Below are 25,420 nucleotides of genomic sequence, written 5' to 3' on the forward strand. Positions count from 1 at the left end.
TCAGTCAATATTGTTATAAGATTTATGTTTATATTAAAAGATTAAAAATGAGTGAAGAAGATGGAATGCCCTTGGTTAATCGGGGTGGAGTTGGGAGTATGTGCAGGACAACCAGCTGTATAGAGGACCCACAGGTATAGTTGGGAGAATGTGCAGGACAACAAGCTGTATAGAGGACCCTCAGGTATAGTTGGGAGAATGTGTAGGACAACCAGCTGTATAGAGGACCCACAGGTATAGTTGGGAGAATGTGTAGGACAACCAGCTGTATAGAGGACCCACAGGTATAGTTGGGAGAATGTGCAGGACAACAAGCTGTATAGAGGACCCACAGGTATAGTTGGGAGAATGTGTAGGACAACCAGCTGTATAGAGGACCCACAGGTATAGTTGGGAGAATGTGCAGGACAACAAGCTGTATAGAGGACCCACAGGTATAGTTGGGAGAATGTGTAGGACAACCAGCTGTATAGAGGACCCACAGGTATAGTTGGGAGTATGTGTAGGACAACCAGTTGTATAGAGGACCCACAGGTATAGTTGGGAGTATGTGTAGGACAACCAGCTGTATAGAGGACCCACAGGTATAGTTAGGAGTATGTAAGGACTGAATTATCTTACTTTGTATCTAATGTGTAAATTACAGTACTCTAAACATAAAACATTTTATTTTTCTAGGCCTCAGCTGTACAATGCGTAGTGCAAGGAGACCTAAGATTATTATCAGACATACTGTCTGATTCAAATATGAACATTGATGTTGACAAAACTTACAAAGAACACAGCTTTAAAACTTTACTTCAGGTATTATTAATTTTGCTTCCTAAATTTTATACCTCATTGAGAGTGAATATGCAGCTTTGACGTGAAATATTCCTTTGTCATAGAAGTGACATTTTTAGAAAGCATTTGGGAATGGTTTGGCATATAAACAGACGAGTATTAAAGTATTAGGCACAGTTACGACATCAAGACAAAATTAAAGCGTATTCCTTGCACTAAGAGATGGTATAGTGCCTTTGCCCACTAACATACGTACTCAATTATCATGAACTGCTGTAACTATTTGGAAATATGATAAAATTTGGTAAGAAAGATTCGGTTAAGGATCATTAAAGTAGTTTTACAGTTTGTTTCATCTGTCATAAGTAGGTTAGATAAAACAAGTATCTTTAGTTAATATTATTCTAAAACCTAATTCAAATTTTAGCTTGCAGTAGAACAGGACAACATACAAATGGTTGGTATTCTGCTTAGAGGAGGGGCCGATCCTAGTAAGGTACAATAAATATTCTAATAAGAATTGTGTAAAGTTTACTTGTTTCAGGAAATTCTCCTCCTTTAATATTACTTTTAATGTATTTTATAATTTAGATGTTATTCTTTGTTTAAAGGTGAATCCAATTTTGAAGACTACTCCCCTCCACCTTGCAGCAGCTCAGGGTAAGGGAGAGATACTGGCACTTCTGGTGGACACTGGTGGCACACAATCATTACAGGTACAGTTTTAGTAATGGGTAAGAGGAAGATACTGACACTTCTGGTGGAAACTGGTGGCACACAATCATTACAGGTGCAGTTTTAGTAATGGGTAAGAGGAAGATACTGACACTTCTGGTGGACACTGGTGGCACACAATCCTTACAGGTATAGTTTTTATAATGGGTCATTGCTCTGTTTTTGGTATAAATTCCAGGTTCTTTATCTCTTTTCATATCATACAGTTTAATTCTTAATATTTGGTTCTCTGAACTGATTTTTTATCCAAACCTATCAAACCTCTGCGGTGGCCTTTACCTGCTACGCCATATTCCAACGGGGTGATATCTATGCGGGGCTATTTAAACCTTCACTTAACCCATCCTTACATAACATAAGCACCAAATTTCCTTCGTTCCTTTGTTATCCAGAGGGATGAGTGGAACTGCTATTTAATCTTTAAATTAAAAGTAAATAATATTTTTGTGTAGGTAAAAGATAATGCAGGACGTATACCTCTACACCACGCAGTCCTGGCTGCCAGCAAATATGGTGACAAGGGGATGAACTGTGTCAGGTAAAATCATGGGATGATTCTATAAAAGGACAATTTTTATCAATTGTGAGATTGACAAGCTTAAACAAAAATAGATATGACGTGTTTAGCCGCAAGTTGATACTTTTATACGTTCTCTGTGATTTCTTAACTAACCATTTCATCCATTTAAGAACTATTTTTACTTATGAATACTTTAAAAATTGATAAATAAAAGTTCCTTGAATTTTACTGACATAATTGATCATGCTTATACTAATTTAGTATACAATTTTATATATATTTAGAGTTTGTGTCTCCAACGGGTCCCAAATAAATGCTCCAGATAATAAGGGTGGCCAAACACCCCTCTACATTGCTGCAGCTAATAAGGTAAAAACATGGGAGTGGGATTTTTATCCTATTATTTAAAGTAGTTAGCGTTTTTTGTCTGTCCCGAAGGATCTCGCTCACCGCTGAACCAATATTATTCTCCTTCAATAAAGCTTCATATCGGCCCTGGGAAATTTTTAAAACTATTTTTGGGGAGGGTGTCTCCCCCCCCCCCCCTCCCTCCCAAAAATATTTTTTACTCTTCTGAAACTCAAATTTAAAATGGGATTATGTGGACTTTCCCCTTCCTACCTTAAGTGCCCCTAGAGGCTTCTAGGGGGCGTAGCCGCTAGTCAGAAGATAAATTATTTAGCTTGTAACTTCACCACCAGTCTAAAATAATTTTTAAGAGGTTATTTATTATATGAATTAACTAAGAAATGTAAGGACTTCATGACAAAGGTTGTTCAGCCTCGCCCATAAGAGGTAATTGATAGGTTAGCCCAAAAATAAACAAGGTTTAGCAGCCACAAGCCAGTCACAATAAAAACTAAGTCTATTTTTTAAATAGGAATCTATCCATTCATATTCAGAAATATCGTCATGGATTGATTGCAGGCCAGCTGCTAAGCACCCTGTAAATTATAAAATTGCTCTTATTTTTATAGTTAATTCTGAGTTTTCCTTTACGATAAAATTTTTATTGAATTAAAAAATACGGCGTGATTACTTAACTATTTTTTTAGGTTTTCCCAGCAGTAAAGTATCTGATAGAAAATGGCGCGGATCCTAGTTTGTCGTGCCAGGTAAGCCCCGCAGGGGTAACAATAGTTGTATTATTGTAATGAATTCGTATTTTCAGCCTTCATATCTTCTAATAGTTTTGTACTTTTAAGAGTATGATACAAAATCACTTAACTAGTAACATTCATTATCAAAAAAAATCTTTAATTTCGTGTCTAATTTTGACTTATTTCATTAACCCTTACAGCTCGGGCCCCAATTCCCACCTTAATAGATCGGGGGGGGGGGGGGAGGGCTCCAAGAGCCCCCCCCCCCTCTATCTCGGCTCCTGTTACAGATAAAGACGTAAAATTTTTTTCTGGTGGTTCATGTATATTTTTAGAGAAAATTACTTTTTCTAGTCATAGCAGCCAGGCCGCTCCTTAGCCGCTTTTTAGCGGCCAGCCGCTAAATTTTAAAACAGCTGTAGAGCGGCCAATTTTGCAGCTAGGATGACCAAATTTTAGGACGAACTTTTATTTTTCATAACAAAAAAATTACTTTTTCTGATCATCGCCAAAAAACGGCAAATAACGGAAACCGCCATTTTCGGCGGTTACGGCGGTAAAACGGCGGTTGGCGGCGCCGATTAATATTTTTATCTGTTTGATGTTGCTCAAGGATTTACCAAAAAAAAATTATAGGACTCTAACTGTAATAGAAGCCACGATATTCATGATATATGTCTGTAGTAAAAGCCGGACAAAAATCGGTCATAAAGTCGGTCAGGGAGCGGTCAAACGGTCATAACACATTTTTTCTCAGAAGGTCATTGATATCTAAGTATTCACCAAAAAAATTTTAGGTTTCTCCTTATACACAAAAGTCATAATGTAGAAATTAAGATTTTTTTAGAATTTTTTTTTAATTTTGGTGCTACCCCACCGACTGTGACCGGACACCACGACCGACACAGACCAGATATCCTAATAAAATCAACTCTTGCCGACGTATAATTACTAAACTTAAAAAGTCATGAAGTCACAGCACTCCATCTTACCTACAAAAAAAATGAGATTGAAAAAACTAGAGGGGGGGGGCTCTTGGAGCCCCCCCCCCCCCCCGATCTGTAAGGGTTAAGGGCAGATTTTGTTAAAGTTAGCTTTAAATCTCTCAAAAATATACCTATTTAGTTATTGTTTGAGTTATTGTCAACGTTTTTTTCCCTGTCATTTAAGAATTTATATTTATGTGTGGACTGACATACGTACAAAAGTACAGTGGTTGTATATTTGCCAGTTCAGCTTGAAAAGTATTGCTATATTTATGGCAAACTTTATAAATGAAAAAAATAACATTTATCGTACGATAGTCCTTTTTGTAGGCCCCAAGAGGACATAATTAACATTAAAATTTCCGATTTATTTGGTAGATTGGTTACCGAGATCTTACTGAACTAATGCAAACTTTTTTTACACAATAAATTTATTCATATAATTTTTAGGGAGTGGTAACTCGGAAACTTATCATAGATAACTTTTCCATCAGCCAAGCAGCAGAACTAAACCTGAACCGTCCGGAAAACGTCGAAGCTCAGAATCCTTTCGATGTTATTAAACAACTTCTCAATAAAGCTGAATTAGACGGTCAAAATGAACATTTATTCAGACAAAAACTTAATGGAGTTAAGTTAAGGTAATGAAATTTTTTTTATTATCTCAGCCAAAATAAAATTAGTGTTTGTCTGATGTTAGCTAAATGTTTGATAGTAAAAATTACTGATCTTGCTTTTTTATTGATAAATATAGAAAATCTAAATTAGCTTATAAAAAATAACGTACTATAAGTTGACGTAAATTTAGAAAGTGTCTCAAAAATCAGCCATGTGATGTCATAAAAATGAGGGAGATGAGATGAGAAGTGGGAAAGAAAATCCCTAAAAAAGAGAAAATCTCTCATTTTTATGTCGTCTTATGGCTGAGTTTTTAGTCACTTTGTAAAGTTACTGAGTTGAATTTTTATTAAAATTGTTGTTAGTGTTATTGCTACGCTACTTATGAACATAGATTTTCCTTGTAATCTTAAAGATTTTGAATTGGAGAATGAACAATGAAAGAAATGCCTATGCTTGCCCTTTCTTACAAATGTTTATAAAGAAAATATAAGAGTAATATCAAAATTTAAAAGGCCAATTGGAAATACTACATATTGTTGTGTGTTAACATGGCCCAGACAGACACATTTTACAGAATTGTATATTTTAGATCAATTGCATTTTGACACAATACCTATTTTATTGTTTCATTACGCATATCTTGTTATATAAATAGTAAGGTTCTTAATCTGTAGATTTTGATAACTACTGAACCGATTTAAATCTTCATTTTATGGGATGCATTTGGTCTATTTGATTTTTAGATTTAGGACTTGAGATTGTTTTATGCTTTTTTTGCTTTAATGCAGCGCTCTTATATACTATGGGTGCAGTCGTTAGAAGCAAAATATAGACAAACCAAACTTTCATGAGTTTCTTTATTTTCAGTGATATAGAGAGTAAGAGTGGAGAGAAAAAGTCACTTGTCCAACAAGCAGCTGAACAAGGACTAGGTAATACAAAGCAACTTATGCATATATTTATGACTGTTGTTAATGTTTCCTTATTCCTATTCATGAAATTTGTCATTTTGGGTTGGATTGTAGTGTAAAATAATTCATCCCCTAATTGGTCTTTCATACTTGTCGTAACAGAAATGTTAAAATGATATCTACTGCATGACCGTTAATTGACCCAGGTATAAGGTATAACGAACAAGTGAAATAAATCTTAAATAATAGTTGGGGGCAGATGAAGACGTCATCAATTTTACTATATATGTTGCCCCCAAACGACAGCTGAAAACCATGTATAGGTTTCGTGATTTTTATCGAATTAATTTCGTTATTGGTATAAGCTGCAGTTGACCCATAAACACGGGTAACTCAATACTCTGGATAGTAAAGACTTCTTAAATCCTCTTATGATTATTATTCACAATATACTAAAAAGTTTTGATTTATGATATAAACTACATAAATAAAGATAATAAACAATTTTCTTTTTTAGATATTTACCTGAAATTGTTACTGGAGAAAGGTTTGAATCCCAACGAAACAACAAGAAGCAATAAAACCACAGCTCTTAACTTGGCAGCTATCAATGCACATAAGAATGTTCTAAAGGTAGTTTTTTGTCGAATGAATTGCTAAATTTGCTCAATAAGCAGTTTGTAGTTAGAGGCTCATAGCGATTAAATGGAGAGTTTTTTTTATGCCTTCTGGTCATTTTTATGGCCCTTGTTATTATTTCTTGTCGATTAAGTAATTCTTAGGTGTTTGGGGTTTTATATCTAAGTAATGGCCTCTATGGGCACTTAAATGAAAGGGGGTGGTTAGACCCTCTACTTTTAATATTAGTTTTAAAGAGAAAAACTGAAAACAGGTTTTTGGAGCAGTCATTTTTTGGGGGGAGATTTATCTTGGGTGGTGTTATCATTCTCCCCCTAAGGTTTAAACCTTCCCTGGACCTATCGAAAGCTTGACTGTAAGTGATATCGAAAACTATTCATTCAAACATTATTTTAGGTATTATTGGGTCATGAGAACCTTCTGAAGACAGATACAGAGCCCAAAAAGCTGGATCTGAACAAACCATTGGCACAGAAAAGATTAAACTATTTGTGCATGGATGGACAGGAATATCATTATTTCAATACTTAATATGACAATACCTTTTAGGTATTTTGAATAGTTTTTTTATTGCATCGTATTAAAGTCAGCTTTCCGTTAAAAGTAAAAAAAATTCTAAGATTAAAACCAGTTTTATTAGACGAAGTCCTCGGTTAACAAAACTGGTATTATTTTCATGATTTTTATTTTAATATTCGTGGAAAATTGTTTGTAATACGATGCTATACAGGATTATTCAGGATGGCTGAGAACCGGTTTTGATCCAGCGAATATCAATCGGGTTTGAAGCCATAGAAAATTAGTTTAGGTTTTTATGAATGGGTCAAATGCTTTGTTGAGTTCAGTAGAACACTTAAAGATCAAATCTTGTATAATTGTTTTCCTTTCTCAGTAAACAATTTTTCTTAAATATTATATTAATTATTTCAGGGCTTTTCATACCTTGTTTAAATAAATTGCTTTAAATTTTCATTGAATTTTTAATGTCTAAGTACATTGAATAAATTATTGAAATGCAGGGTATGACTGTCCTTCATAATGTGCTCAGAAAACCACTTTATACTATTGATATTGGGTAAGAATTTTCCTTGATTTTCTAATGTCTAGGCATAGCTTCCCTAAAATTTCTTTGTCTGTCTATTTGTAAGTCGGTAACGCTATGTGAGAAATATGTTTATCTCTACACAAAGAGCATCCATTATACAATTTCCTTTGTTCGTAGGAATGTCAGTCATAGCATAAATTATAATCATTAAAACATACAAAAAAAAAAGAAATATAAAAGGTTTCATGTTATTTTCCTTATGAATTTATTCTTGATCTATGAACACTGAACATCTACATTTTCATTTCATTTCTTATGGAAGTTATTATCATTGTTTTATCTTTTCTTTTTGTTTACCTTAATTTTCTTTTTTTTTGTTTGGTTTGTGTGTTTTACTAAATTTGACTTCGCTCTTATCTAATTTGTCCTGAAAAAGACTAACAATATTCTTATACTTTACTTTCATTGCAAGCAATTGTCCTTGTTTAACTCAGAGACAAGATATTAGGAATTTAGGATTCTGAAAAAAATTCTATGTGAACATTTACCCACAACCAATTTCCTTCTTATCCATTTCCCTTTAGTTACGGAAAACAAGTTTTGCGCAATCATTACGCCACCAAAATATACAAATTTTCAGCACTTTTAAATGTAATTAATTTTGCTGAATCATGGCACCGGGTTTTAATTAATTCTGTTTTAGAGAGGAATCCAGAGATGAGAATTATGACTACGAGGGATGTTTCCAAATCCTTCTGGATTCAAAAATTAACTGGACCAGAATCATAAATAAACAGGTATCAAATAATTATCTTCTTTAAAAGTTCAAGGGTAATCATGTTGATAAGTAACGCAGAGATCGGTTTTTAATAAATGCCGCGTTTTTTCGACAATTTTTTAGACATTGATTGATTGAACGAAGACGATGGGAGAGTATACAACATAAGAATTTAAAATTTTAAAATTATTATTTTAGCCATACAACTTAAATCCATTTTCGCTGCATATTTATCAAAGCATCTTTTTAGATCTGTATTAGACATTATACAAATGGCCAAATAAAATTTTGAATACTTAAGTTGTATACTCTGCTAAAAACCTTATCTTGAAGATCAATGCCCCGTACGATTTTAAACGATTTTAACAGAGTATACAACTTGAAAATTCAAAATTTTAAATTATTATTTTAGCCATTTGTATAATGTCTAACACAGCTCTAAAAAGACGCATTAATAAATGTGCAGCGAAAATGGATTTAAGTTGTATTAGACTTTATACAAAAGGCTAAAATAATAATTTTAAAATTTTGAATTCTTATGTTGTATACTCTCCCATCGTCTTCGTTCAATCAATCAATGTCGAAAAAATTGACGAAAAAACGCGGCATTTATTAAAAACCGATCTCAGCAATAACAAACCAGCAACGTTTTTTAAGTAAGCACTTCGAAGGTAGTTTATAGAAGGAGTGGAAAATGAACTGAAAAAGTTTCTGGTTTTGCCATTCGTTAGCATAAAACAATGTTGGTTATGATTGATTGTATAAAGTATTACTGACTAAATTTTTGTATATAGAAGATTTGGGGTTCGATGGGTTCGTGATGCGGAGAAAAATAGCCTAAAACCATCTCAAGACTTACATATGAAAGACTAAACCAGCCCAAGACCAATATGATGCTTCCTTCAACAGAGAACTCAAATAATCTAATAATTATCAAAATCTTAAGCTATAGACAAAAAACAAATATTTTATATTATAGGATTTAGTGTTTTCTATTTAGGATACGCTTGGTAATACAGCTTTACATTACGGAGTTCAATTTTGGGACCAGGATACTGTCACTCAACTTCTGTTGCTAGGTATAGGCCCAAATTTTTGGTGATTAACATAGTTTTTAGATAAAACTAATTTTTATGGTTTCAAATGATTCTATACAATGACAATTTAGTCATCAAATAGCGCAGCAACAATAAAATAACTATAAAAGATAAAACTGTAACAGCAGTACAATCTTATGGTATACAGAGCTGTCCAATGCAGGGAAAAGGGGGGTTTAATCCCCCACCCAAATAAATTTTTTATGTTCATTATAATTCATGCCCATGCCTTTTCAAACCATTAAAACCACATTAGAAATATCAAATAACATTATTGAATTGGTCCTGAGTTGCAAAGTAAGGGATTTTACATTAAATTGTATTGTTCAGGTGCTAACATTGGTTTGAAAAACGTGCACGGGGAGGCGCCCATCTCCCGTATTCTCCCCTCGACCATGGAGGAATACCTGAACAAGCATTGTATGCGCACCAGTGGCAATCCTACCAACGATGAATTTAAGTAAGTCATTTTTAGGAAGGGAATAGACATTGTACCATAAATTTCATAGGTTGGTACCCATAGTTTTGTAAACAAATTATCTCTCATTTTTTAGCTTTTAATACATTCGATACTTTAATTAGATCTTGATTTATTGTTCGTTTCCAATTTTAATCGACGTATTACCTATACGTATTAATAAGAGGTAAAAGAAAAATGCTTTATCATTCATTAATAATGGGGGGAAGTGGTTGATAGTTACTTTTTAAATCTAAAATAAAAAATTGGGTTAGGTATTAAATTCAACCCCCCCCCCCTCCTCCCCTCAAGTGCCCCTAGAGCGTCTAGGGGGCTTAGCCGCTAGTATGATAAATAAATATTCTATTAATCTATTTGTTAAAAATCTAAATATTGTGTTTTAATTTAGGATCACATTCAAGTATGATTTTCTCGCCCCACCAAGAGAATACCTACCAATTGAATTGAGAAGTTCAGTTTCTCCTGAAAAGGTATTTTTTAATATACAGGGTGCGCCACATAAAACCGGACTTTTTCTAAATTGTAAACAAATTAACATAAAATCATCAATTTTAAAGATTTTATTAAATTTTAAAAACTGGGAAGCAAAATAGGTATATGACTATAAGATCATTGAATAAAATCGCCGCCAGCATCAACCACCGCCTCTACACGCCTCCTCAACCGCCGGCAGTCCCAGGTCAAAATGTACCTGTCCAAGCTGACGAAGTTCTCCTTGATAGTGGCAATGAGGGAGGTCTTTGTGGTATGAGCACGTCTATTGGTGCATGCTTCAAAGTAGCTCCAGGCCCAAAAGTCCATTGAATTAAGATTAGGCTGCTGGGAGACCCCATTTCCTTAGGAAAGTGACTAACCGCAGAATCCAAATTCACCCAACTTTCAAGCTGTCCTTCGACACGGCGGCTCTCATTAGGCCACAGTTAAGCTAGAACGACGTTCTATACCTTTTTGGAAATGGCATGAAGATTCAGCTATAGTCTGAAATGAGTTTTTAAGTTCCATATGGGTCTTTAACGCCGAGAACCGAGAAATTTTCACAATTTTACACGATTTTTGACGTTTTTGACATCTCTGAATCTGCCACGTTTCACTTTGCCGGAGTACTACAGCCAAGCCATTTTAGATAGAGAGCTCTAGTCTTTTCTAGTGTCTTATTTATGTAACAAACAGTATCCCCAGCAAGTTGCATAATTCTACCTCATTTACAGATGGGCTGAGGTCCGATTTAGTGGGCCCTAGTCGAGAATCCAGATTATATCACCAGCGCGTTTCGAATCTGCCTTGTTGAACATAAGCGCGGCCAGCTCGGAGTACGAGCCCATCTTCGTCCAAAGATTTTTTTTTGCTAAAAGGTCATTACCTAAGCTTTTTATAGTGGGGTCAAACGTCCTGATTGGTCAAGTAGTTTTGACGCTATGACCGTTTTAAAAAAGTCCGGTTTTATGTGGCGCACCCTGTATACAGGGTGCGCCACATATCTAGGGACTTTTTCTAAATTAATCGTCAATTTTAAAGATTTTATTAAATTTTAAAAACTGGGAAGCAAATTAGGTATATGACTATTAGATCATTGAATAAAATCGCCGCCCGCATCAATCACCGCCTCTACCCGCCTCCTCAACCGCCGGCAGGCCAAGGTCAGAATGTAACTGTACAAGCTGGCCAAGTTCTCCTTGATAGTGGCAATGAGGGAGGTCTTTATGGTATGGGTACGTCTATTGGTGCATGCTTCAAAGTAGCCCAAGGTCCAAAAGTCTATTGAATTAAGATCGAGCTGCTGAGAGGCCCCATTTCCTTAGGAATGAGAGTAACCGCAGGATCCAAATTCACCCAACTTTCAAGCTACCCTTTGACACGGAGGCTCTTATTTGGACCACAATTGAGCTAGAACGACGTTCTATACCTTTTTGGAAATGGCAGGAAGATTCATCTAGGGTTGTCAGCGCAATTCATAGTCTAAAATGAGTTTTTAAGTTCCATATGGGTCTCTGACGTCGAGAAACGAGAAATTTTCACGATTTTACACGATTTTTGACGTTTTTGACATCTCTAAATCTGCCACGTTTCAATTTGCCGGAGTACTAAAGCCAAGCCATTTTAAATAAAGAGCTGTAGTCTTTTCTAGTGTCTTACTTATGTATCTAACAGTATCCCCAGCAAGTTGCATAACTATAGCTCATCTACAGATGGGCTGAGGTCCGATTTAGTGGGCCCTAGTTGAGAATCCAGATTACACCACCGGCGATCTTCGAATCTGCCTTGTTGAACATAAGCGCGACCAGCTCGTAGTACGAGCCTATCTTCGCCCAAAAATTTTTTTGTGCTAAAAGGTCATTACCTAAGCTTTTTATAGTGGGGTCAAACGTCTTGATTGGTCAAGTAGTTTTGACGCTATGGCCGTTTTAAAAAAGTCCCTAGATATGTGGCGCACCCTGTATAATAAATACTGTAGTGAAGCTTCTTCATAATACAAAATGTCCATTAGTCTGTCTTCAAGTCAATTATTAGGCTAGAAATAGAATGTAGGAAATTTTCTATAGTGTTTTTGAATATTGACGGCTAAACTTTTTTATATCATATTTTACCCATTAGCAATCTATTCTATATCTCGTTTTTATAAATGTGATATGTTACTTTCTTGGCTGCTATATATCCTTCATATTTAGTTCAGCAATGAACATCTACTTTACAAAATATGTTTTCCGTCTGAATATTGGTTGAAATAGCTATTTTTTTCTGTTCTTTGAAACTTACGGTTATTGTCATTATACAATCGTTATCCTTATATAAAAGTAACAGGATCTGTGTAACGAAGGATTTCTGTAATTGCTTAACCGATCTAGTTCTCCTTTACCGTAAAGCTTCTCTTGAGTCAACACTTTTCAAAATTGTTCTGCTATCTCAGATTGATATGAATGGTGAAGGCTGTCTTGGAGGTGATGATGATCTGGATATAAATGATGATAAGTATGCTGCTCCTGAGACTGAAGTTCTCTGGTATATGGCCAGGTATTACATAATAACTATTATTGATATGGTATCAAGTTGGGAATCGAACCCGAAACTTTAAAAAACAAACATATTTTTAAAAATATTTTACTATTTTAAAGGAATTCTTCAATTAGGGTCTGTTCGTCCGTCCGTCCGTATGTTACGGTTAGCTTTTTTGTTAACTTTTGCCTGTTATAATTGTCTTATAGTCTCAAACTTTAGATGATGATTCCTGTAACATTTAGGTACGATCAAAATACATGTCAGAAAAAAGTAAGTTTGTCCATAAAAAGTAATTTTAACAATTATGAAACCCTGACATTCTACATGTTCCTTTGTCCTGACGTGTGACATTAGAACTTCTCTATGACAGATGTTGTAATCTTTGTAAGACATTTTCTCGTATTCATTCGAATCCGGTGGATAGGAACCGGTTCTCATCCATACGAAAAAACTATGTCTAGCATCGTATTATATCCAGCTTTCTACGAATATAAAAATGTACAATCATAAGATTAATACCAGTTTTTTAGCTGGTGCCTTCGGCAACTCGGGGCTAAAAAAACTGGTTTTAATTTTATAATTGTACATTCTATATCCGCGGAAAGCTTTTTATAATACGATACGAGAAATAACTATTCCCCTTTATATACTTATTATTCATACTATTTAGGTCTAAACAGCACCGACACCTGTTAAAACACCCGGTGATAACCAGTTTTATGCGACTCAAATGGGGTCGTATTTCTGTTCATTATAACAGCAACATTTTTTTCTACACTTTATTAGGTAAGTCAACAATGGATTTAGAATACGTGGATATTATATCGTTGATTGAATTAATGTGATTTTTTAAATAACGCGTTAGCTTGCAGTAATACACCTAAAGATATTACCAACTGGAAAACCCCGCAGGGTAAGATCAAAGTAGATATAGTCCCCGCAGGGATAGGTCAACGTAGATATAGTCCCCGCAGGGTTAGATCCCCCACAAAGGGTTATTAACACAATTTACAAAATTCTCCCCTTAGTTACAATATTTTTTAAAAAGTGAGTTTGGGGTGGATATTGCTCCATAAACCTCACTGAACCTATTTATACAAATAAACAGAATTAACAAAAATATTTATTTTAGTGATTTGCCTGACAACATATATATTCTGTATGTATGGTGGAGTTAGTATTGGTGTTCATAGGCCTAACTGCCCTACCATTGGAGCTAATAATACTGATGGAGCTGTTATAGGTAAGAATATATATTTTGTATGTATGGTGGAGTTAGTATTGGTGTTCATAGGCCTAACTGTCCTACCATTGGAGCTAATACTACTGATGGAGCTGTTATAGGTAAGAATTTGAAATGCGTTTGTTTTCCTTAGATTTATATTCATCCCCAATGATGAAACCAACCAATCAAATGTTAAAGTATACCCAAAGTTTAAGAGCCAACGAATTTGATATAGTTAGGTTATTAAACTTTGGGTACCAATTTAATATGCAGTCTCCCTCACTGATCAAATCTAAAAGTCTACTATTTTATAAATTTAGAACTTGGAAAGCTAACAATGGTACAAACAGCTCTGTGGTGGATTCTTCTGGTTCTTATTATACTTTTAGCTTTAAGGTAACCTTTTAGTAGCTACGATACTTGAAAATTTTAGTAGGATGTGTTTGTGTGCGTCTAAATTAGATTTAACGTATTTTAGCGATAATTCTTCCCTTTAAGTATCAGAATAGTTATTTATTGCATCGTATTATAGACAGCTTTAATATTTGTGGAAAATTATCTATAATATAGTGCCATACATAACTTTTCAGTATGGCTTAGAACCGGTTTTAATCCTCCGGATATTAATCGTTTTCGATGTCATTCTGAAAAATAATTGCTAGACATCTATGGGGTTTGCATGTCTGTACATGAAAGGACATTAATATTTTTTTCTTTTCAAAAAGGCATAAGTTATTATGATATTTAACCTTGTTCATTTAGAATTTTGAAATCAAAATCTTGTTTTAAGGCTTTGGAAGCTTGAAACACATGTTTATAACTTAATTGTTATAACTTAGTCACAAAGCATGCTAAAATTGTTATCATTACAGGATAAAAAATCTAAAACTTTTTCAGGGAACTGTTTCAATTTCTGGTTTCTGGTCTCAAATACTTTTTTAGTATTGAAAATCTGATTGAGGTAAACATTTTATTTATTTATTAAATCTAATAGTACTAAATTAAACAAGCATGACATCATCCATTAAAGCGAAGCTCTGGAATGGAACGACTAACGAACATCAACATTTGTTGATGTTGAGTGTCAGAACTGAATAAGCAGAATATTAATGCATAAGTCTTAATAATATTGTAACTAAATTTGTTATAATTATACGGTTTAAGGACATACTTACGTTTTAGGACTTGATTATAGAGTTGCTTCGCTTATAACATTGTAATAGGAATCATTATTCCAAAAATCAGATGAATATTGAAAATGGTAATTTTAACATACAAAATTTGTTTGCAAAAAAAGTCAAAAAGCATGTTTTAAATGGACGTACGGACTTTCTGGTAACGATTAGAGAGTTGCTGCGCTTTCTAATTCGTACCTAACTGTTATATGAATAAGATTTATTTTATTGTAAAAGAAAACAAATTTCTTGGCAGTTTCTCTTAAAGTACCTAGTCGAGCGAGAAAACCCAATTACCTTATTTTAAAATAAGTTGAAAATAAAAAGGGAGTTAGTTTTCTTATGTTTTAGTTCGGTGATCAATATGTACTTTCAGGGATTGCACCAACTTCTTGATATATTTTATATATTTTTAAATTCAGGTAAGCTTAATCCTGACCGTAGCGCTGCTCCAAGGCTATGGTCCTCCAGGCTGCCACCTGGATATGAAACGACAGCTTTGTGCAACTGCTTTAATGCTTTCATGGTAAGTTTAGAGTGGACAACCCTGTTACAAAGTCTTATATTTGAGAGTTAAAACCTTATAGACTTTCTATGTAAAAACCAGGAAGGGAGGAGTCATTGGGCTATTTATTACAATACTCCCCAAAAGTCATATAACCTTTTTTATACGTTGGCTTAAAAACCCTGGGGACTTTTATTGAATTTTGATTGGTTGTTTCATTTTGTTGAGTGTCAAACGTTTCAACCAATAATTGTAATCTACAAAAGGGTAAATTTGTGTATCATCATTTTGGATGTATATCAATTTATCGGCCATTATCTTACCCTTTAGTGTATTCATGTTAAATTAGAATGATTAGAAATATACTAAGTTATGCTTTTAATTCTTTTTAACGTTAATTATATTTTTGTTATTTTTTAGGATTGAGTTGATAACTATGTTTGGACGACATCCATTGATGACATCATACAATACTTACCTTACTATGTTATATAGGTAACAATTTGATATTAATTATGAATGAAAATCTTCCTTTATATAACTTTTTATTTATATTTTTTTTTAAGCGAAGCTTCTCTTTAAGTGTTCGTGGCTGTCTCTTCTTCTGTTTGTCTGTCCTTAAATTTGTTTGTCCTTCTGTTTGTCTGTCCCTATATCTGTCTGTCTGTCCTCATGTCTGTCTCTCTATAACTAAGTCTCTCTTTCTGTACTTCTGTTTGTATGTTAATCTGTCCGACTTTCTATAAGTCTACCTTTAAGTTTTTACATTGGCGTTCATTTCTCAAAACCTAGCAAAATTTAAAGAACTGTTATTAAGTTTCTTTTATATTAATATTTTACAAATTTACTTGACATACTTTTTTAGGGTGCTACAAACATTTTTAAAGTTCTTGGCATGGTACTCATTTTTCATCATGGCTTTCTCTCTTTCATTCTACATTCTTCTTCACAAGGACGAAGCCCTTGAATTAGAGGTACTTGTTATTTTCAAAATTTGTAAAATTAATATATGGGAAGGTTTACCTATCTATAGTGCTCTTTAGTCGTTTTTTTGCAAATGAATTTTTAAACATCATATGTGTAAATAAAAATATAATTTTTTGGCAATTTTTGATCTGTAGAACTAAATTTAATAAAAATTGCGTCTAATACGAAGCAGCTTATAGTGCTTAGTAAAAAATGAGGCCAGTATACATTTTAATTGACCTATGATAATATGTATACTGGCCTATCATTGTTTTTTTGTAAAGCATGACTTCATTTTTTATTAGGCACTATAAACTTCTTCATATAATACATTAAGAATTATGCAAGCAGGATATCAAAACACTTTAGTTTAAACTAATTAGATAATTAATTGTAGGAATCAGAATACCCATATTTTGATAATATTGGACTCTGCATAGTAAAAACATTCTCCATGTTTGTTGGTGAATTAGGTAATAACGTTGTTTACCTCATAGTACCTAGTCGAGCACAAAAACCCCCTTCCCTGGTTTTGATAATTGAAATTGAATATAGAGGGTTATATTTTAAGTTATATTGGGTACAGGTTACCTAGTAGATTACCTCGTACGGGCGTGATTACAGTCCAAGACCTTTTCGACTTGGTGTACTGTCTAGGTCCATGTCCAGTAATCCAGGAGAACTCAGGATGACTGTTACGCACCGTTCTCTGTCCAAACACCCAAGGATATTAGGTTAAGTAACATCCAACAGACAACCAACTCTCTGTGATGCACGACCTTTGTCTGAGAAGTACCAACTGTGCATGGTAACGAGTTGCGCCTGTTTTGGGCCAAGGCATTCCCCCTACTCTAACTATTTATGTCGCGCATCTGACATAGCAGCAGTAGGAACCATTTTTACGTCTTTATTTATGACGCAGTGTCGGCCCGAGATTCGAACCTATCACCTTCCCGACGACGAGCGGATGCGCTACGTGTTGAGCCACAGTCGCGGGTTTGGGTACAGGTTAGCCTTTAGTGCTAAGACCTACTGCAAGAGTTAGGCATAAAGAAAAAAAATAACCTGCCCCCTCCACTTTGTTCAAATTTTTTTTCTTCAAAAATTAAGAAGGGGGGTTCTGTGCTCGCCAGCTACTGTGAGGAAAAGTATTTTTTTTTAAATTTAAAAATTTTTAAAAGTATTGTTTATAATGAAAGTAATAACTTAAATCTTAATTTACAGGATAATTTTTTAAAGTATTGTTTATAATGAAAGTAATAACTTAAATCTTAATTTACGGGATAATTTTGTTTCTCGTATTCATTCGAATCCGGTGGTAAGAACTGGTTCTCATCCATATGAAGAAAAAAATATGTCTAGCATCGTATTATATCCAGTTTTCTATCTTCTAAGTTTTTTTAGCCCGTGCCTTCGGCACCTCGGGGCTAAAAATTGGTTTTAATCTTATAATTGTACATTCTATATCCGCGGAAAGCCGTTTATAATACGATGAAAGAAATAGCTATTATCATCATTTTGAATATCAATTTATCGTCCATTGTCTTATCCCTTAAGATCAATGTGTATTTGTTATCAATAGCCTAGGACTGTTAAATTATCAAAACAATAATAATTATTTTTTTATTTTAGAATTCTCGGATATACCATTATCTTCGACCTACAGCTATTTGTTTTTCCTTGTGTTCATATTTCTGATTGTCGTCGTACTTATGAATCTACTCAATGGTTTGGCGGTAAGTTATAAATTTAGAATATTGGGAAATATAAATAAATAATGATGGCAATACCCATACAAGCTAAGCACGAACTAAAAGCCAAATATCAATCCAGGATCTAAGTAAATCTTCTTTAAAATGTACTCATCCGGTTCGGTGGTTTTCGAAATCTGAATGGGCAAACAAACAAAAAACCTTCCTACTTGAACAAGAATGATTGAGTTAATACACTTGCAAAAGAAAAATGTGTCATGAAAAGAAATCGTAGTAGCGGGTTTCGTCGTATTTTCACAGAAACTTTTGATAGGTTATTTTGGATTAGGTAAATGTTAAAAATTGCCCCGCAGTGTTAGAGCAAATAGGAGAAAAGCTATTGTGAAAATACTAAGAAACCCGCTACTTCATTTTCTTTCTATGATAAAACCCTTAGTAACAGCAAAATACAAGGTTTGGTTATAATTGAGCAAATCTACCATGTATATTACAATATAAAATCTAACCTTTCAGCCGTATAAAAACAACGAAATTATAGAAAAACCAAAGATGACAAAATGCATAAAAGCCAACAGATTGTAAGCAAATGTTATGTTTAGGTTAGCGATACTGGTGTTATACGCGAAGAAGCTGAGATCTATGCTCACATTTGTAGAGTTGAGGTCATATCAGCGGCAGAAGCTACAATCCTTGGCGACCCTGCCAGGATACTTACAGGTAAGAACAGCTAGGTCTGAGTTAGATCATCCATGCTGAGGAATCCTGCCAGTATTATTACAGGTAAGAACAAACCGAAAATGATATTGGAAGTCTATCTCCGCAGCAGAGTCAACAATTCAAGGTGATCATACAAGAAAAGTCATGCACAATAAAGGTATTGCTATAGTGCCAGATTTTTAGGTATTTCTGCCAGATTATTTGCAGGCATTAACAGTCAGGTAGTATAGGTCATCTGAAGAGACGATTATATTTGGGGACCCTTTAAGGTAAGAACAACAAGGATATTAGAAAGGTTATCTCAACTTCAGAGGTTAATAACCTGACAAATCCTCTAGGATTCTTACAGGTCCTAATTTCAGATATGAGAATTTTTAGGCATGACTTTATTAAGACTTACTAATTTATTTTCGTAGGACCCAGAAAGTTAATTCCTACTTGTGGGCTCAGAAGAAAACTTGGATCGGTTTTAAGGTAAAATTTTAAATATTTCAGAAGAATTAAAAAAACATTTAGCTTAATATTAATGATTGAGATGAACATAATTGTCCTTATTAAGGTTGCGACATGTATTCCAGAAGCTGTTAGGAGGGACTAGCATAATGTTGTTCTACACAGTTCTACCTGACAAAAAGTTGACTATAACACCAAATAAAAGGAATATTGTCTGCTCCCCATGTCTCTCCCCACAGGTAATATAATGGATATAGAATACATGGATATAATGTTGTTCTACACAGTTCTACCTGACTAAAAGTTGACCATAACACCGAATAAAAGGAATATTGTCTGCTCCCCATGTCTCTCCCCACAGGTAATATAATGGATATAGAATACATGGATATAATGTTGTTCTACACAGTTCTACCTGACAAAAAGTTTACTATAACACCAAATAAAAGGAATATTGTCTGCTCCCCATGTCTCTCCCCACAGGTAATATAATGGATATAGAACACATGGATATAATGTTGTTCTACATAGTTCTACCTGACAAAAAGTTGACCATCACACCAAATAAAAGGAATATTGTCTGCTCCCCATGTCTCTCTCCACAGGTAATATAATGGATATTTGATTTTAGCTTTTCATTTTAAAAAATTTGTTGTTAATAAAAGTGAAAAATCAGCAGGTTTGAAATGGACGTACGGACTTTCTGGTAACAATTATAAAGTTGCTACGCTTTCTTAACGATAACTAATTGTTATTGAAATCATCACTGAAATCGATAGTATAATTCTAACCTGTTTGAAAAAAACGAAAAGAGCTAATTGTCCTGGGTAGACGGACGGACATTTGAAATTATAGAGTAGCTTTGCTTCTAAAAAATAACTGGACAAAGTGCCTCAAAAATCAGCAATATGACGTCATAAAAATGAGATATTATCCACCTCTTTATTAGGGGTTTACTTTCCAACTTCTCCTCTCATCTCCCTCATTTTTATGACGTCACATGGATGATTTTTTAGACACTTTGTCCGGTTACCTAAAAAAGGAAGAAAAAGAAGCATAATAAAAAGTATACATATATGGTATTATTATGAGGCCTGAACAAATATTAAGCAATGTTTGTGGTCTTATGTGATACAAGGACATTTATATAAATAAGTAGCGTAGCTATAACAATCTCATAATCTTATTACAAAGATAACAGTAAACTTTAACACAGTTGAAATATAAAAGTAATAAAGAAACAATTGATGCTCTTCTGATATGTTTAGAAACATAACTTCTTAACATAATTAAATGATTTTGTGTTTGTAAGTTTACTGGTCTTTACAGGTGCGCGTGTGCTTGCGGCACAAGGTAGAAATATAGGCAAAAACAAAAAGAGCAATGAACTTTAAACAATTGACAGTTAATGAAAGTATTTTTTTGTGGGAATAAGTGTAAGACGTCCAAGGGTGTGAGGGTAAAGGGGTGCTTACCCCCAAAGTTTAAAACCCCCCACTTTACACCCCTTAAACCATTGAAACTCCTCATTTTACCCCCCTCAAAAAAACCTTAGACGTTCTTGTAAGTAAGTCAGACAAACAGACAGACAGATAGATGGACGTACAAATAAAACCCTGGTTGAAGAGTAGCAACGCTACAAATAATGGTCTGCAGAGCTGAAGGCATTCTTTAGGATTATTCATGTATCATTATATTATCTGTATATGTATAACCCTTTCTCTTTTTTTCTTGTTACAGAGATCAAAGGAGTTGCATTTGAGTTATAGATTTTTAGAAACTTGATTATTTCTTAGTTTATAAATTAATTGCTAAATAAAAATGAATATGTATAAATCTATACGTTAGTTTTGTTTTAAGCCTAGCGGTTGCGCCCCTAATATCTAGGAGCTCTGCATAATAAGGGGTAGGAATAGCCTAAAGATAGCCTAAAAATTTCCAATTACTAAAATCTAAAAATTTAATAGAGTACCCTTAAAACCATCCCGGAACATATTAGAATCTACAATGAAATGGGGAACTCAATCGGATCAGAAGTTTAGAAAAGGAAAAGAAGTGGGATTACGGGCAGAATAAAAGAATAAAAGGAATATGTTACTTGTAGGTTAAGCGCCTACCACATGTTACTTGTAGGTTAAGCAATATCCCCCTTCCATTCCCTATAGAGATACTAATATAATTATAAATAGAAACAATTGAGATGAATTCGTTAGCTATACATTTATTAGTAATGGTATTGAATAAATGTATTATTAATAATTACACACATTGAATAGTAATCTGGTCGCAAAAATTGTAAAATGCATTATCATGATAGCAATCTCTCCACATATGTTCATCCAAATAACTTTGTAGTGAAAATTTCTCAGGAGAAAAAAGTGGGAGGAGTTTTCCTAGTTTAATTTGGTTTAAGATAAAGAAAGTTGTTTGGGATTTTGAAGTTCTTTAGAAATGACAAAAAGGCTTATTTTCAATAAGAATATAACTAACATTTTCTGCCTATCCCCCTTTTTTATCTCCCTTTAACATGTTACTTGTAGGTTAAGCAAAGTTAAGTGCTTAGCCTACAAGTAAAATGATCCAAATAAAGAAATATGGAACCGATAGACTAACAAGAGAGTATTGAGTAGTAGTTTTGCAAATTTAGATTTATGACTTTTTGTCTTTCTTACATATCCCTATACCTAGCATCGCTGAAATGATTGAAGATATCAGACAGAAACATGATCTTAGGCTGATGGATAAACATACATACACAGTACCCATAATTAAACATATACATATTATAGATACAAATAGATAGATACATACAGATACAGATAGATAGATATATACATGATCTTAGGCTGATGGATAAACATACATACACAGTACCCATAATTAAACATATACATATTATAGATACAAATAGATAGATAGATACACACATAGATAGATAGATAGATACATGATCTTAGGCTGATGGATAAACATACATACACAGTACCCATAATTAAACAGATACATATAGATAGATAGATACACACACAGATAGATAGATAGATACATGATCTTAGGCTGATGGATAAACATACATACACAGTACCCATAATTAAACATATACATATTATAGATACAAATAGATAGATAGATACACACATAGATAGATAGATAGATACATGATCTTAGGCTGATGGATAAACATACATACACAGTACCCATAATTAAACAGATACATATAGATAGATAGATACATACACAGATAGATAGATAGATACATGAGCTTAGGCTGATGGATAAACACACATACATAGATAGATAGATACACACACAAATAGATAGATAGATACATGATCTTAGGCTGATGGATAAACACACATACACAGTACCCATAATTAAACATATACATATAGATACATATAGATAGATAGATACATATACAGATAGATAGATAGATACATATACATATAGATAGATACACACATATTATTTTGTTGTAGGATGTTGGAAGTGATATAATATCCTCATGTATGAACCTCATTCATAACCTGACTCAGCAAGAGGCAGAACAAAATCTTGATAAACAAGTTCAAATTATAAGGTAAGTTTTTTTTGCATATTTAAGCCCTTAGCAAAAAGGTGAATAGGATCGTAAGGGACATAGACAATGGATGATAAATTTATATACTACCCCAACTATGATAAACATATTTTCCCATCTCTGGATTAGAATAAAGATTGGAAACTCTTAGACACTGCTATTTCATACTAACCAAAAAGCTGTTAGGCTAACGAATGAGAGAACGAAATTATAATTTACAATTGAATGTTCCCTCACTCTCTAATGACATAAGAAGAAAATATATTTACGCAGTTCAACTAAATTAATAATTCTGTTAATGAAATTTTAATAATATTTTTTTTTTCAAAGAATTTCTACGAATTTTAATCTGATACATTTAATTTTGTTTTTTACGCATTTGTATTTCGTTGTATTTTTCTTTAAAATTCAAAAAAAGTAATAGTCTAATATAATTTTTAATTTATTAGAGGGATCCAAGAAATAGGTCTGCCCTATAAAGCATAATTAAAAAATGATACCTTAAGTTTAAGTCTCCCATTTGTTTACTATGAAACTTTGTGTTTTTTTTTGTCTATTGTCTTATCCTTAACCCTGAACGATCGGGAAGGGGGGGGGGCGTTAAACACCCACTCCCCTCCTGTTTTTTCGATCTCATTTTCTGTGTGAATGACTTTTTAAATATGGCTATGACAAATAACTGAGAGTTAGAATTTTTTAATATCTCTATCCCGGCGGGCACAGGATGCCAGGAAACCTGGGAGGGTCATCATGGTAAAGATCAATAATAATATTTTTTTTGACTTAAATAAAACATTTCCTGTTACCAAAATACTAAACTATCCATGTCTTCAGAAATTTTTAAATGGTTCCTGTGACCGCAATTTGAACCCCCCAATCGAAAAGGGGCCAACTTTTAAGGGTTAAGATTCCTGTTTAAAACAATTTATTGTAGAGAACTAATGAATTGTTTAGGAAGCGCCAAGAAGACATGGAGAAAAAGTTGGATCTGATTCTGGAGAGAATGGAGAAACTAACCAGTCCAAGACAAATACCTATACAAAGAATTTAAAATTATGTACTTTTTCCATTATGGCTTCGAAAAACCGATTTATATCTGCTGGATTATAACTGGTTATTAGCCATACTGAAAAATCTTTTATAGCACCGTTTTATAGAAAACTTTCCGCGAATATTAAATTAAAAATTTTCAACGGTTATGATTTTGTAATGTTTAATTTGAATTTCCGCAGAAAGCCGTCTATGATACGATGCGATACAAAAAAAAACTATAATAAAATCTGTAAATACCAAATTATTTGACACAACCCAATCTGTCTCGATTTTGTATCACTTTTGAAAAGTGCGATTCCTGTGACGTCATATAAAAAGGGAAGGGGGGAAGAAAATCTCTTTCCTTTTCTCCCATCTCTTTTAAAGAGATTTTCTTTCCCCCCCCCCCTCCCTTTTTCTTTCCCGAAACGTATATGACGTAACTGGAATCGCACTTTTCAAAGTGATACAAAATCGGGACAGATTGGGTTGTGTCAATTATTTTATTTAGTCTGAATCACAAATGAAAGTAATTTTTGAATGGGTTGTTAAAATCTAAAATCACATTGCTTAGCTTCAAACTAAATATTGATTTTATTGTAGCTGGACAAAGTGTCTCAAAAATTAGCCACGTGAAGTCATAAAAATGAGGGATTATCCATATCTATTTTAGGGGTTTCCTTTCCCACTTCTCCTTTCATCTCCCTCGTTTTTATGACGACATGGCTGATTTTTGAGACATTTTGTGCAGTTACATTTTATTTTATTTCTGTTATTTTTCAAATTTGTAGAAAACCAAAAAGATAAAAACCTATGATAATTAAAGATTTGTGTAACTTTGATCTATGTAAAATTATCAATCTGATATTAATATTTTTCAATACGACTTATCTATAATAATATATGTATGTATTTATTCAAAATTAAAACTTTAAATTGGCCTCTATTATTGAAATAAGCAGCTATATCTTTAGTCATGTAACTTATTTTGGCAGTCCTAACCATTCCAGTAAATAATATCATAATATTTTTTTCTTCAAATTTTTAATGAAAAAAAGCTTTAACCTAGGTATTTAATGTTGATAGAAAACTATAACAAAAACAAAAATGCAACATTTTCCTTAAAATATTATTTCTAAAGATGTATATTTAATATTTCTTAATTGTTATATGTCATTGTCTAACTGTAAGTATATAATTGATATAATAAAAATAATAAAAATTATTTAATTTTTAAGTCAAGAGCGAATGCTTTCTTTGTCACAAATTGATGTCGCTATTATGCCAACACAAGTATGTAGTTAAAATGTCTCTAGAATGTCGGTATTATGTCAACTATGAACACTTTTATTAAAGTCATATAGTAGA

The 25,420-nt window shown here is 33.4% G+C and overlaps 1 protein-coding gene across 2 annotated transcripts; it reads left to right on the top strand.

Annotated features, from left to right (window-relative positions):
* Window positions 1–15: 15 nt before the first annotated feature.
* LOC145322045 (transient receptor potential cation channel protein painless-like) lies at window positions 16–25,274 on the top strand. 2 transcript variants are annotated; one of them, XM_080163807.1, is made up of 31 exons: window positions 16–134; window positions 679–804; window positions 1,211–1,279; window positions 1,395–1,499; window positions 1,971–2,056; window positions 2,323–2,407; window positions 3,094–3,153; window positions 4,575–4,765; window positions 5,613–5,677; window positions 6,174–6,289; window positions 6,692–6,799; window positions 7,312–7,370; window positions 8,044–8,137; window positions 9,119–9,197; window positions 9,546–9,675; window positions 10,082–10,163; window positions 12,599–12,702; window positions 13,358–13,473; window positions 13,820–13,930; window positions 14,233–14,308; window positions 14,810–14,873; window positions 15,510–15,613; window positions 16,013–16,087; window positions 16,458–16,566; window positions 16,956–17,031; window positions 18,191–18,294; window positions 18,870–18,987; window positions 19,404–19,461; window positions 19,547–19,679; window positions 22,920–23,020; window positions 23,975–25,274. In XM_080163807.1, the coding sequence occupies exons 1-31, from the start codon at window positions 48–50 to the stop codon at window positions 24,069–24,071; spliced, it is 2,988 nt and encodes a 995-aa protein (XP_080019933.1). In that variant the 5' UTR covers window positions 16–47; the 3' UTR covers window positions 24,072–25,274. The 2 variants fall into 2 exon arrangements, with proteins under 2 accessions (XP_080019933.1, XP_080019935.1); XM_080163809.1 differs by lacking the exon at window positions 16–134 and adding an exon at window positions 545–584.
* Window positions 25,275–25,420: the final 146 nt, after the last annotated feature.

The sequence above is a fragment of the Acartia tonsa genome, chromosome 6 (genome assembly GCF_053477335.1).
Source record: "Acartia tonsa isolate MP-2025a chromosome 6, ASM5347733v1, whole genome shotgun sequence".
Classification (NCBI taxonomy): domain Eukaryota; kingdom Metazoa; phylum Arthropoda; class Copepoda; order Calanoida; family Acartiidae; genus Acartia; species Acartia tonsa.

Coding starts and splice junctions, on each gene's coding strand:
- LOC145322045 (XM_080163807.1), top strand. CDS start 48: ATGAGTGAAGAAGATGGAATGCCCTTGGTTAATCGGGGTGGAGTTGGG. Junction 135..678: donor GCTGTATAGAGGACCCACAG/GTATAGTTGGGA, acceptor TTATTTTTCTAG/GCCTCAGCTGTACAATGCGT. Junction 805..1,210: donor GCTTTAAAACTTTACTTCAG/GTATTATTAATT, acceptor TTCAAATTTTAG/CTTGCAGTAGAACAGGACAA.